Source organism: Artemia franciscana, chromosome 2 (assembly GCF_032884065.1).
Source record: "Artemia franciscana chromosome 2, ASM3288406v1, whole genome shotgun sequence".
In the NCBI taxonomy this organism is placed as follows: Eukaryota; Metazoa; Arthropoda; class Branchiopoda; order Anostraca; family Artemiidae; genus Artemia; species Artemia franciscana.
The window spans coordinates 61,345,006-61,359,525 of NC_088864.1; the positions used below are offsets into that span (position 1 = coordinate 61,345,006).

Here is a 14,520-nt window from a genome sequence, read left to right on the forward strand (position 1 = left end):
ATACTAAAGATCCATTTCATTCTCAAATGCTATAGTTTTCACATTTTCCAACGATCTACACCTCCTTCACAATTTGCTTTTGGCCATTCTCAGCCCATGATATTTATCAAGCGGTGAAAATCTTAAGTCGAACACTTTCACTATTTATTTATTTTTCAATATATAAAATGAATCTTAAACCATTAATTCCTTCATAAGAATTTACATTTAGTGGAGTATCCAAGAGGATTACCGGGTTTTAACCCCCCTCCAACAACCCCAATTCATTTCTGACTTGTAAACTAGTTCTTAAAAATGTATGTTAAATCCCCTAGCCACCACCAGCAAAAACGTTATTGATGAGTCCCCTCCCCCCTCTTATAAGAATCCTGGATATGGTTATTTTTCTACTAAGCGAGTTATAGTTTCCCCATTCGGTAATAAGGTCAAATAACAATATATCAGTTCTAAAGTAGAGGAACCCCAAGTTTGAGGTAGATTATCTGCGATCAGGGTTAGTGTTTCAACACGCTGTGACGGCAGAGCGGAATGAACAATATTTATTTTGTTTCTCACCACGCCCGATTTCTCTTTCTTCCTCGTCACGAGTGTTCCGGTTATCTGTGACGCAAAAGTCATTTCACAGTCTGCGTTTGATTCTCACGGAGTAATATGTCAAGAACAAGCCGAAGCAATAAGGAGTCTGTTTTTTATGGTATGTTGGTGCATTGGTTTTATGTATGGCAAGGGAGATGATGGCATTTTTCTTATTGAAGCAGGGAATCAGGCCTATAAACCCCTCCCTATTTTTCTAATATGTAACTTTTTTTATTCCCCCCCCCCTGTGAAATGAATATCCGCTGATCTGGCTGTTCTTGTTTATGTGCCTTTTTATTGATTTTTATAAATATGTTGCCTATTTTTACGTTATGTTAATGCGGTGCCGTCAAAAGAAAATTGAATGCCGCTTTGGGATAGTCTCTTCTTAGAACTGAAAGAAAACCAGGTACTTACGTCTTATAGCGACCACACCAAAAAGTGAAGTTAGGTTAACTGTAATGAAATATACCAAAAAATAATGAAAGTATAATACTTTAGTAACAGAATTATGGAAAATACAACAGAAAATTATGGAAAGCTGGCTGACAAGAACGCATTATATTAAATACCTGACCTAATCTAACCGACTCTATATATTAAATATTTAATTAAAACATATCTGCATAGTAGTTTATCTCACTATGGCCATCCTGATCATCTCCGTGTAGACACCAAAATGAATCTGTTTCATTACAGATCAAGAACAAATTGTGGTTGCTATAATACGTAAGTACTGAAAACCAGACCTGCTTTTCATAATCAGCACAAAATTAATACCTAAGTGCCAGAGATATTTTGTCTGTTTAAATGTCTGTTTAAAGGGAACTAATTTGTCTGTTTAAATCATATTTCTACTACCACTAACTACTTGTCATAATATAAAGTAACCGAAAGGGAACATACCAAAAAATCTTGCCCGTTTCTTGGCTAGATTTACCTCAAGGGTTGCCACTCTTCGAAAAGGGAGTGTCAGTTGGGGTGACAGTTCCACCCCTAGATTTGTCACCCCCTCCCTAATTTTTGAAAAATCTTATTTGCACCCCTTAGATTTTGAAAAAACTACCGGCACTTGTCTATTATCCAGAACACAATCAAGAATTTGCATTCTCTGACCTGAGTAAACCGGTTTTTCGCTCGCATTTAGTTATAATTAGCTCATTTTTTCACGAAATAAACTACGATGGACGTATGTTTTAATTAAATATTATATAGAGGTCATTAGGTTACGTATTTAATATAATGCGGCCTGCTTTCCATAATTCTTTGTTGCAGTTTCCATAATTTTGTTTCTAAAGTATTATATTTTCTTCATATTTTGGATATTTCATTATGATTAACCTAGCTTCACTTCTAGAGTGTGTTCTGGATAACCCGAAAGTATCTAACATTCTGCCCTCGCCTCCCTCAAAAATTTATGAGATTTGACGGGACTTTTTCGAGGGCCTTTACGACAAATAGGTTTGGACCGCTGTCGCCTTAGTTCTTATCCACGGCTTCATCAATTGCACTGCCAATAGGTATTAATCATATAAGCCTATACAATCTGAAAAAGAAAGCCTACTAAATTAAAACAATGAGAACGCAGAAGTTGTTTGTAGTCCTAAGAAGCATCAATTGCATAGAGCAAAAATCCTTATAACTAACCCTCCAAATAGTAACCCTGCTGTTTGAGACAGAACGTGCTGAGAAGGAAGGGGTTTACCCCCCCCCCCCCGCCTGAAATCTGAATATTTCCCTAATTTTTGAGCGATTCATATTCAGATCATTAAATGAAATCTATTTTTTTAGAATAACATGTATGCCTCGAAATTTTTTTTTGCGTACTTAGGCCTACCTGATTTGTGCGCCTTTGATTAAGGCACCTTGATTTGAGACCGTATTGTTTTGAGGATAATATCTCCAAGGTTGAAATACTTGGTATAGTGTTGTCGTCAAACCTTCGATGAAATAAATATCGAGTTTTTATAGTTTTTAACCCTCGTGTATGGATAAAAAGGCCAATTCATTTGGCCGCTCCTGACCTGAGGCACTACTGGTATATTTCTAATTTACACAATTCATAATTTTCAAGCATTACTACGGAACGTTGTAGTGCCAAAGTTCTTTCCTTTAACAAAACGGCTTAAAAAATAATAAAAATATATGAAAAATAAAAATATGTGTTTTAAGAGATATCATAGTTCTCTGACGATATCCTGGAGCTTCGTCTGGTGATCAAAAAAGTAAGCCTGATTTTCATAGGTGTTTGACGGACAGGTATAAACCGCATCGGCCAATTGAAAAACCGGGTCTTTTGTTCTTTGTTGATAAACCAGCTTTCTGGTATTTGCATTTTAGTTATTAGCTTTCCGTTATGTCCGCATAGACTCAAATACATGAGGTGGTTTTACAAGCCTGGCTTTTTCACAAGGTACTCGTAAACTAGGCCACTGTACTTTATTCAGTAGCTCCCAACGAGTGTGGGTAACTTATGAGAATGGGAACTGGCGCTAGTATCCACAAAATAAATATCAATGCCATCTAACGGTTAGCGACACTTGGTATTTTTCAGTGTAAGGATAAGAATAATTAATTAAATTAGGTAATTGGTAAAATTAGGGTAGTAATTAATCAATCAATCAATTATTTTACTGACCCATATAAAATGACACGAAAGTGCCCATATGGAGTAAAGGATAAAAAGAGAAGAGAAAAAAAAAGAAAGAATCTGACTCTGATAAATAAAACTAAATAAACACACTATAATATGAATGGCTCCGGTCTAGAGATGAAACAAATTCGGCACATCGTTGATCCACAGCTACAAATGGATCAGTAACACCATATAGTTGCGTAATTTTGCGGTTACTAGCCCAAAGAGGAAAACTTAGAAGATACTTTGCATACTTTTAGTGTAGCTTACGGATTGTCCGCAAATCAGTCTTGGTAAATAGCTTCCAAAAAGGAGCTAGGGCTATGGTATGAGGGATTGTGTAAGCGTTATAGAGTCTAGCTAAAACAATCTCATTGTAACGTGTTTTACCATTAACTAGTAGTCCATAAGCTGTTCTAGCCTTCGTGCTGAAATTCCCAAGTAGCTTTGCACACCTACTTTTTAGGTGAGTACCAAGGGGTAAACCCAGATAAGTTAGGGGTGACGAAAGTTCGATATCAGAATGGCCCAAAGTGACTGTAGTACTATCAGAACCTGGTCGTTCAGAATTGAACTCAATACATTCACTCTTACTCGGATTGAAATTTAGACCAATATCGTTATACTCCTCACTTAAACTTGTGAAATTCTTCTCTATTAAAGCCAGGGTTCTATTCAAATTAAGAATATCGTCAGCATAATTCAAAAGCGATAGGTCCAAGCCACGAAAAATAAAGCTCATTTCAAATTTCTTCTGGGTATCGATAACACTGTTGTTAAATAGCGGGGTGAGGTTATAGCACCTTGTCGAATACCTTTATGTACGGGAATGGACCTGTACATAAAATCAGAGTTTTTACCAGAAAGTGACATAACCTTTATATTTAATCTTCGATACATATTTCGAAGGGTAGCTATTACAGAACCGTTCATACCACGAAGCAGAGCCGCTAGTAAAAGTTGCGGGTGGATTCCAGAGTCAAAAGCTCTGCTAATATCATGGCCGACAAGAAACAGTGGATCCTCAGACAAGGTGGTTTTGAGTATAACATTTGCAAGGATGAAGTGGGCGTGCTCACGGCCAAGACCGTTTTTAAAACCGAATTGATTTTCTGGCGTGGAGCAAGCCGGATTGAATATATTAATCACAAGGGATTCCTTTAGCTTGCATAACACTGGAGAAAAAGTGATTGGGCCGTACGGCTGGCAATCGGTGCTATCTTTACCCTTTTTGCAAACAGGTGTAATGACCCCGCTACAAAAAGCATCCAGAACTTGCTCACAATTGAAAATCAATTTATAGAGTAGTTCCAAACGATTGATAATGGACGGAGAACCGTGAACGAGATGCATACCACATAACTGATCAGCGCCACTAGAATGTTTCTTCTTCGGTTTCAGTGTCGCGTCGCAAATATTCTAGGTTGTCACAACAAACCCAAGATCACAACTGTGGGACTCGAGGGCCTGATCGAGCTCTAGGTTGAACTTCCTTTCGAGATTATCATTCTTAGCGGCGAACTCCCTTTCGAAGTGTTCTACCAACTCATCGTCAGTAAGAGGAGCTTGATTAAGCGCCACAATACCGGGCTTCCGCTTTAAAAACTTCCCAACGGCTATTTGATAATTGTGAAGAGACTGGCTATGGATATCAATTATGTTTGCTCTAAAGTGATTTGCGCTATGTACGAGAATAATACTGCTGCGGTTAAGGTAGGAAATGAGGTTAGCAACTGGTTTTGTATTAAATCAGGAGTTAAGCAGGGTTGTGTTCTATCCCCCTTTATATGGATCATTTTGATGGACTTCGTCTTAAGGAGCACAGGAAAGGCAATTGGAGACCATGGAATCAAATGGGGAGGAAGAACGCTCCTGGACTTAGATTATGCTGATGATTTAGGCATATTAGATGAAAGTGTGAGCAAAATGAATGAATTTTTAGAGGTTTTACGAGTTCAGGGTGCTAAAATAGGCTTGAAAATTAATGTTAAGAAGACTAAGTCACTAAGGTTAGGAATAAGTGAAGATGAACAGGTGACCTTAGGTAACGAAAAGATTGATCAGGTTGGGAGCTTCAGTTACCTTGGTAGTATTATTAGTAAAGATGGTGGGAGCAGTGAAGATGTTAAAAGTAGAATAGCTAAAGCTCAGGGTGTTTTTTCACAGTTAAAAAAAGTTTGGAAGAATAGAAAGATAAGCCTACAAACCAAGATTAGAATATTGGAAGCTACAGTGATGACAGTGGTCAAATATGGCTCTGAAGCATGGACACTCCGAAAAGCAGATGAAAATTTACTAGATGTTTTCCAGAGAAATTGCCTACGGATTGTTCTGGGTACCCGGCTGACTGACCGTATTTCAAACAGTAGGTTGTACGAAAAGTGTGGTTCAATCCCGCTTTCTGGGGCTATAATGAAAGAAAGGTTGAGATGGCTAGGCCACGTTCTACGGATGAAGGATGACAGATTACCGAAGATTGTCCTTTTTGGCCAACCGTCTGGGGCTACACGGAAAGCAGGTCGTCCTTGTCTGGGTTGGGAGGATGTCATAAATAAGGATTTAAAGGAAATGGGAACTTCCTGGGAGGGTGTAAAGAGGGAGGCTTTAAATAGATTAGGTTGGAGGAGGAGCGTGCGTAGCTGTGTTGGCCTCAGGCGGCTTGGTGCTGCAGTGAGTTATTAGTAGTAGTAGTAGTAGTATATTTGGCAAGTTTCTTGGCGAACTGATCTTGGCAAATACGCGATTTTGGTCGGTTATTCCGTGCTTAGGCCGACCGCACTCCGTCCTTAATTGGAGCCAGAACTTGGATATTTGACAAGCTAGCACTAGATCAGGGTTCAGGGACCATGAAACTACTTCCGAATCAATGCAAACGCGACGAGAAGGCACTGCCGCAAGTTCAGCACAACGAAGAGTGTGCATTATTTCACTACAGTAGACATTTAAGTTAGGTCAGTATTAAGTTAGTATCCATCCCTATTTTGAACTGTGATATTTTCGTCATGGAAAGGCAGTGTGGCCATCGAAGTTATATATATATTTAATAAATATATATATATATATATATATATATATATATATATATATATATATATATATATATATATATATATATATATATATATATATATATATATATATATATATATATATATATATATATATATATATATTGATATATATATACTGTCTTGACAAAATGTCCCTATTGTTTCTAGGTTGTGTTTGTTTGTTGTGGTGGTGGTAGTTTTTCTGTCGAAACTAGCACCAGTTTCCACTTTTGTATGTTACCCGTACTCTTGGGTCGTTGCGTTAGCTGCTTGTAAAAACACTCTAGAAAAATTTGAAGTGTCGGCGACTTTACACCGATCCACTTGATTTTCAGTCAGCTAGCTTGTAAACTAGCTACATATACCCACATTAAATTTTGCACTAGTTGTGGGTAGCATTGATCTTGATATTGTCAAACATAGTTTCCGTACGAGCTAGTTGGTTAGTGAGCAAGTGGGAAATTTTGTACCAGCTAGCGTGGTCGCTGAATTTTCGTAAGCCGGCTTGTAGCCTGCAAACTCCCGTCTTTAATTTCAGAATTAAGGCACTAAACGGAAACATGGATTTAGAGGTTCGATAAGCAATTACTTTATTGCCACCGATATTGGTCTTTCAGAACGGCCAGGGTTGCTGCCTTTAGTGATTTATCAATATTTCTGGTGATTTTTTATTTTGCCTAAACAATAGAATCACTAAATTTTCACATAAGTAACTAGATTGTTGAAAAATATAACTAAATCAACCTGAAAATTACTAAAATCTTGTGTTTTTTGCCACCGGGTGGCAACCCTGAGAACGGAATTAGCATGATGAATATTCCAAGTAAAGTAGAATACAAGATTTGATGGCCATTGGCCATCAGGCGCAGTCGGTTTGAGCTTAGTTGATTGCTAAATTCTCTGTTCAGTACCTCAAGCCTTTTGTTTTTGTACGTTTTTATATCCCATATTCACTTATGCTCGCTATGGCGTCACTAACGAACCTTGTGACAAAACTGAGCCCATAAAAAAAAATCTAGAAAAAATCTAAATTTTTTTGAAACTTCACATGTTTCAATGACGTGTTTCAAACTTCAATGACAAATGTTCTAAGTAACGTAGAATTCAAGATTTGATCTTTGATGTGCATCGGCCATCATGCATAGTCGGTTTGCATAGCTTAGTTAATGCTAAATTCTCAGTGTTCAGTACCTCAAGCCTTTTGTTTTTTACGTCACTAAGGAACCTAGTGACAGAACTGAGCCCATAACTTTTTTCTTACAGGGCGACAGTGTAGACATATATCTATCCTAATTATTATATATTATAACAATTTATCTCTCCAATTACTATCATAAGAGTGAAAATTTGGTTCAGACAATTATTAACCTAAGAGTGAAAATTTGGCCGACGCATCCTCTACCTTTTCTAAAACCGCACTGTTCTTCTCTTATGATTTTGTCTACAGCATCTCTCAGTCTCTCAAAAAATCTTTAAGGAGATATATTTATCTCTCCTGTATGAAAAAAAGGTCAGTTTGTCTGACTGAAGTTAAAACCGAGAGTCAATACTGAAATATACAAAAATAACCATAAGACGTAAAAATTCGTAAAACAACGTCAAATTTTGAAATTTTTTTCTGAAAATGTGAAATTATAAACATTTTTTTATGTTTTTCATTAATCTTCAGTAACCCTCTGTATATTATTTTCAGGCTGGTATAGAATAAAGACAAATTATTTGGGATAAAATTGCAAAAGATGCGGGAAATTTGGGACTCTTGATTTTTTTTTCTAAGTATTTGGTAAAGAGTAGGCTTTCACCTATAACTTTCCTTGCAAGTGAAGATCAGACCTCAGATGCGACAGTTATCCCGAAACGGGTATAACCACTTCGTACTGCGGCTAAAATTGGTTTTAATGAAGCATTGGTAAAAGACGTGACCGCATTCAAACAACGATGTAAACAGGTTTCGGACGAAGGATAGTAAAATCAAGGCAAAAATTAAAAACCAACTTCATAATATATAATATTTACCGTATATAAAAGAGTTAATATTTGAATATCAATCAAAGATATTAGGCCTATATTATAGTTTTCTTCTTCTTGAGAAATTTCACTGCCAATTCTGAAACGGTAAAATGTGATTATTTTATTACTCGTTCGGAACGAAGAAATCACTTTTCTTTTCTTTTTTTTTAATCCCAACTGCTCTACTCACAGTTGTACCACTGCCCTTAAAATCCAAAACTAGTAACTATATTTTTTTGCCACCTGTTTTTAAAAACACACAAATTTGAAATCTTAACCAAGTCACTAAGCCCTGATTCTCTGGTGTGATTTGGGACTTTCTGCAGTCACATTTCTGCATAGAATTATTAAACATGTCTCCATCTGTTCTTCCCTTCTGTCGTAGGGTATCCCCTACACGGGTGAATGAAAATTACAAGAAATTCGTCGTAGATAACTTCGAAGATCACACCGCCTTTCCATGACGAAAGGCATCATCAGTAATTTTACTGCTGATGATGAACACTGTATATGTGTTCGAAATAGCCAGTTAAAATTTTTTATATCTGTTCACTGTCAATTAAAATGTTTCATCCCTATTTGAACTGTTATACTTTCGTTAAGAAATTCTTCACTCCAAAACCGCCTTGCTTACCATAAATCTCATTCCTCTCAAGTCACTTTCAAATACTCTAAATTCACCTAAACAAAAAACCTTGTCTTTAGATCACATAACATAAAATACCACAAAGCAATTAAACAAGCCTTTTATTAATTTTTTTAGACGTTTAGTTCAGTTATTTTCATGCAACACTGCTTTTAGTCCTTAGGTTTTCATTTATTTCTACCTGACTGGTTCTCACTGTTTTCACTTATACACATATTAATCCTAGACTACTTTCGCCAGCTCAAAAACTTAGAATCCCTCCTTAGCTCTCTTTCTCATTCCCTTTTTCATATAATTCAAAATCAGAAAAAAATATTTCGTACATTCGTAAATTTTTTCCGATGATTCAGTTCTCCTTTCGATTGGACCCTTAAAACCTTCTAAAGAGACCACTTGTTTTTTGTTTTCAACTCCAGGGGTGGATCTAGAGTAAAATCTTGGGTTAGGACCAATGTGACACGTGCGCCAATGAGCAAAATCTTTGGGGGGAAATGTGACAAAGGTGCCAATAAAAAGTGAAAAAGAAAGAAAAACAGAATAAGAGGGCTCCAGAAAAATCTTGGGGGCCCTAGGTCCCCCCGGCCCCCTGTATCCGCCAGTGTTCAACTCCACTCATAGTGACATATGTTTCCGGTAATATAACACGTGAGGTTTCTCTTCTTCTTCTCCCAACTCTAAATTTGCATCAACTGTTATTATCTTCTTCTTTTCTTCGTTACTTCGAACCGTATTCCATACCTTTCAAACAGTTCTCGGTAACGAACTGTAGTAAGGATCGACTCGGCTCAATAGTAACCGAAACTCTAAAAGATGGAATTTTTATACCAATATATACATCAAAAGAATCGGATTTTCATGATGATTTTAAATATATCAGTTTAGTCTTACCCCGTTCTATGTCATTACTTCTTAGTCACAGAAGGTGAAATTAAAATAAAAAAAACAATACAAATAGAAGACTTAGGCACATAAAGACCTAGTGTTTGAAGAGGTGCAGAATTTTTAGAACGGAGGCCTAATAGTAAAAAATTACAGAAAAAGTTTATTGTATTAAAAATGTACTAAAATATTGTAGTTTAAAAATGAGTTTATTGTATTAAAAATGTACTAAAATATTGTAGGAGGAGGGGGGGGTGCAAGGTCTGACAAACCATCACGTTGATTCCTATAGACAGGGACAATAATATGTTTCTGTTTTGAAGGATGGGACATTTTAGCTAATAAAAAGAACTGTATTACACTTGAGCTTTTATTCTTCGTTTCATTTGATATTAGTCGACATTTGGTCTTGTTGCAAATATTTGATGTCTAGTGATGGTCCCAACCCGCCCCACTAGGTATACATGCGTACCTTAATTTGTTCCTAGTCCAACAAGGTTCAAATGACAATAAAGTTCTGATGATGGTTGTTAGTTTTCTGAAGAGCCCATCAGACACCACAAAAGATCATTACCTTTAATGGACTATTCTGTATATAATTAGCTATTACAGGACAAAGTTTAGAGAAATGACTTTTTTCGCAAAAATACCTCTAATCCAATTTTTTTTCATAAGAAAATATATGCTGGAGAATTTTGGCTTACATTGAAAACTAAATGCAGTCTTTATACCCACCCTTAAAGAAACAAACCTGTTCTTCTGGATTTTTTTTTTTATTATTTTTTTTTTTTTTACAAGACTGCCTTTTCTGTCTAAATTGATTAAACTGGTCTTCTTGCACGTATAGAAGAATTAGTTTCAGTGGGGAGGGGGGCAAATTTACCGAGACAGCAGATGAAAGTGGCTTACTTGAAAGTTAAAAAGCAAACAGGTACTTTTCAATTATTCAGAAAATACCGAGAATTCGGTTCGCAATATGAGACAATAACCGGTTTATTGCCGATTTTACTCGGATAGAATTAGCCTCGGCTAAATGGAAAACTACACTGTAGCTATATTTTAATCAAATATTTATTTGGCATTTTGGTTTGGTTAGGCTAGGTTAGGTCACATTTTGCATGCAGGCCCGCTATACTTAATACCCAGGCCCCAATCCCCTCTAATATGCAAATACACAGCCCAAAACAATATATCCTATCCATCCCCCAGCCGTCCCAGTTGTTTTAACCCGTGTACCTATAAATTGAATTAACTTGGGTGTTTTCTGAATAATGGACAAGTACCGGTAAAAATTTGGAAAATTTTGTTTTTGAAAAATGGGCCCTCTAGAGGGAGAAGGAGTGGAGGTGGTTACTTCAAAATACCTTCCCGGGACATACTTAGCCTGTAGACCCATCCCTGAAAGTTTCATTTTCCTAATCTAAACCCTTTCCGAGATAGCAAGAAGTCAATGAACTTGAATTTTACCAATAGCAGTAATTGGCATCTGTTCTGATTATTTGGTTTTTTGTTTTGTTTGTGTCAGATAAACTAGTGTCTTGTGTTTTTTTTCTTTTTCTATTTTGTGCTCCGTCTATTTCTCCATTGATCGGTATTAAATACATTCATGCATTCATTCATCTTAATTTAGGAAAACTGAAAAAGAAATCCTCCCCTTCTACCTACATTTTTATATATTGACGCCACGGTTTCATTAGCTCATGATGGCCTAAGTCGTAAATGGCTTTGTACTTGATGGCTGGATTTTGCCTTGTGGTTGACTTTGTACCTGATGGCTTGGGTATAGCCTATATTTTTCTATGTGGGTGTTGGGAGCGAACAAGCTTCGTGGAAGGGGCGGGGTAAATTTACTATATTTTTTTTGAAACTGGGCTTTTCATGATTTTCTAAATCCTCGTGTTTGAGAATTTTCTTGGACACTTTTTTTGTGGGTATCTCATAGTGTTTATCCACTATATAGTACAGTTTCAATTATTTCCGAAAAGCAGCCTTTTAAGTGGCCTATGGCAGAAGGAGACCCTGGAAATCAGCTAGGTCGAAGATTCATTTGAGTAATCAGTTGTAGACGGGCCTCAAAAATAATAATGTTAAGTAATTGCTCAAATTTAAAGTTTTCTTCGAATTTTTCTATAGAATTTTTAAAGTATTTTTCAAATTTTTATTTATTTTTTTTGTGAAGCTTTTTCTTATCCCTGCAAACCTCCTTCAAACCTCTTATTCTTTGTATAAACTTGGTTACCAGGATCGTATCGTTGTACGGTCAATCCAAAAATTTGGTTTTTCCCTTTTTTATTGTTTATTTTTCATTTTTTTTCGTTACGTCATAATTACCAGTGAGGAGGGACTGTTCCCCGTCTGCCTAGGTTTCTTCCTAGATGATGTGAGGCTCTCATTCTGTCTTTGTCACCATGTTCAATCTCTCTCTAAACAAATGTAATCTGTCCTTCAGAAAGCTTGTAGTGGTGAGAGCACGCTTGATAAGAATAGCAGTGATAGTCAGGGCCTGTCAAAAAAAAAAAAAAAAAAAAAAAAAAAAAAAAAAAAAAAAAAAAAAAAAAAAAAAAAAAAAAAAATCTTCGCACGCAACCATGTCAGAAACAGTCTACCACCCACCTAACAGAAATATTTGAAGCAAACACATCAAGACGGGGAAAGCCTCAGTTAATTTCCTTGCATACACGTGTTTCGTGCTTACTTAGCTCCATTTTCAGAAGGAATAAGTAATAGAAATTCCCGCTACAGTAGAAATTATTTAAAGGCATTGTTGTTACAATGAACAGAATAAGTTAAACTAATTTGCAAACTCTTATTTTTTCCAAAGACAATTGAAAATAAATAAATAGTAATCCTAATGTCAGCGAGTTCAATACCGATCCCTTACTGGTAAAATTGGTTGCCTCCTTTTTAACAAATAGATCGCAGGTGGTTAAACACCAGAACCATTACTCAAACCCTCTCCGTGTCTACAATGGCATACCCCAAGGTACTCTTCTAGGCCCCTTTTTTCAGTCATGATCAACAGCCTCGCGAAGGAAGTTCCTGACCGATGGAAATTTGTTGATGACCTAACGATTGTTGAAAGTTGCATCAAAAATTTAATAAGCGACCCTATGATTATCCTCAATGAAACTGGAGGTGAGGCTTTGGACTTGGACATGACATTAAACCCTTCTAAGTCCATGATAATGTCGATTTGGTTCCTCAATATATATATATATATATATATATATATATATATATATATATATATATATATATATATATATATATATATATATATATATATATATATTCTTCTTTTCTTTATCAATTGCTTATTTTGTCCCCTTCCTTGTTCAAGTTTAGTTTGACCGTTTTTTTTTTGTTTTTTTTTGCAAGACGGAAACTCACATAATGGCTCCAGCGCATTAAGTGATTTCCAGCCTCATCAAAATTCGTATTTATTAGTTCTTCCTCACTTTTTTTTCCACGGATCTCCCCTTTTTGGTTGATTGTTTTGGGTGTATATTTTGTCATGGGTACTTGGATGGTTGGGTAAGGTGAAAACCTCATTCATGTGATCGTCTGTTCAGATTATTAAAGTAGAAAAATAGCTTCTTATTTTAAATCCCTGAGTTAAATTATTCTGTTTAAATATATCATATTAAACATAATATATTAATTTCACCCTCAAATCCAGGGGGTAGAGGGACCCTGGGCCCTCTCAAGATTTCTTATGGCACTCTCTTTCCCTATTTTTTTTTCACTATTATTTTTAGATTAAAATTGTCAGTCTGGTCAATTATTGGCACCTTTGTCAGACTGGGCCCCCCAAGATTTTCTCATTGGCGCCCTTGTCGCATTGGCCCCCCAAGATTTTGCGCTAGATCTGCCCCGAATTAATTTAACGTATTATATTCACACCTGTGCAGAAGTTGATATGTTTTATAGCCTTTCCCGAGTTCTTAATATGCTGGTACAGCTTTGCTTTTATGCTTAGATTTGCGTTTGCTTGTCAAATAAATTGCGCAATACATTTTATTTCGCAATCAAATCATAAGTAGTGTATTAATGCCATGACATCTTGGCACAATTTTTAACGGTCAAATAAAATGTTATAATTAAATTGATAGAAACATTAGACCGTGATTAATCCTTTATAGACACAAACCTGTATATATTGGATTAATAATGGAAATCTCCCTTCCATGAGAACTTAAAGAGATCCCTCCCCACATAGGAGGGTTTAATGGAAACCCTTTTTGAAAAGTCCTGTAATTCCTCCAAAAAGCTTTTGTTTTCTCTCAAAACTGCGAGCACATGTATATAGATAGATATGTGAGTATATAAATACTTGCAAGAGGGGAGAGGGATTCAAATTACAGTGGTCTGAATAAACTGTGGACAGGGAGTAATTCAAGAAGTTTGTGTAAATGTGCTCTTGCGAGTTTATGGGCCTGTGCGCGTAAACAGCCTCATTTTACTACTAATTACATATTTATTTTTTATGGCACTTGGTATTAACCAAGTGACATATAGCAGTCGCCAATTCTGTCGGTCTGTCTGTCGGTCTGTCTGTCGGTCTGTCTGTCGGTCTGTCTGTCGGTCCCGGTTTTGCTACTTTAGGCACTTCCAGGTAAGCTAGGACGATGAAATTTGGCAAGCGTATCAGGGACCGGACCAGATTAAATTAGAAATAGTCGTTTTCCTGATTTGACCATCTGGGGGGGAGTGGGGGCCCGGTT

At 36.4% G+C, this 14,520-nt stretch overlaps 1 protein-coding gene across 2 annotated transcripts in view; it reads left to right on the forward strand.

Annotated features, from left to right (window-relative positions):
- The first annotated feature begins 623 nt into the window (after positions 1-623).
- LOC136043891 (organic cation transporter protein-like) overlaps positions 624-14,520 on the forward strand; it is a 103,030-nt gene continuing 89,133 nt past the window's right edge. Inside the window, exon 1 of one of the 2 annotated variants that reach the window (XM_065728912.1) lies at positions 624-694. In XM_065728912.1, coding sequence (XP_065584984.1) covers positions 652-694 — 43 coding nt within the window. In that variant the 5' untranslated portion in view covers positions 624-651. The remainder of the gene's footprint in view (positions 695-14,520) is intronic. The other variant, XM_065728915.1, reaches the window with a different exon arrangement.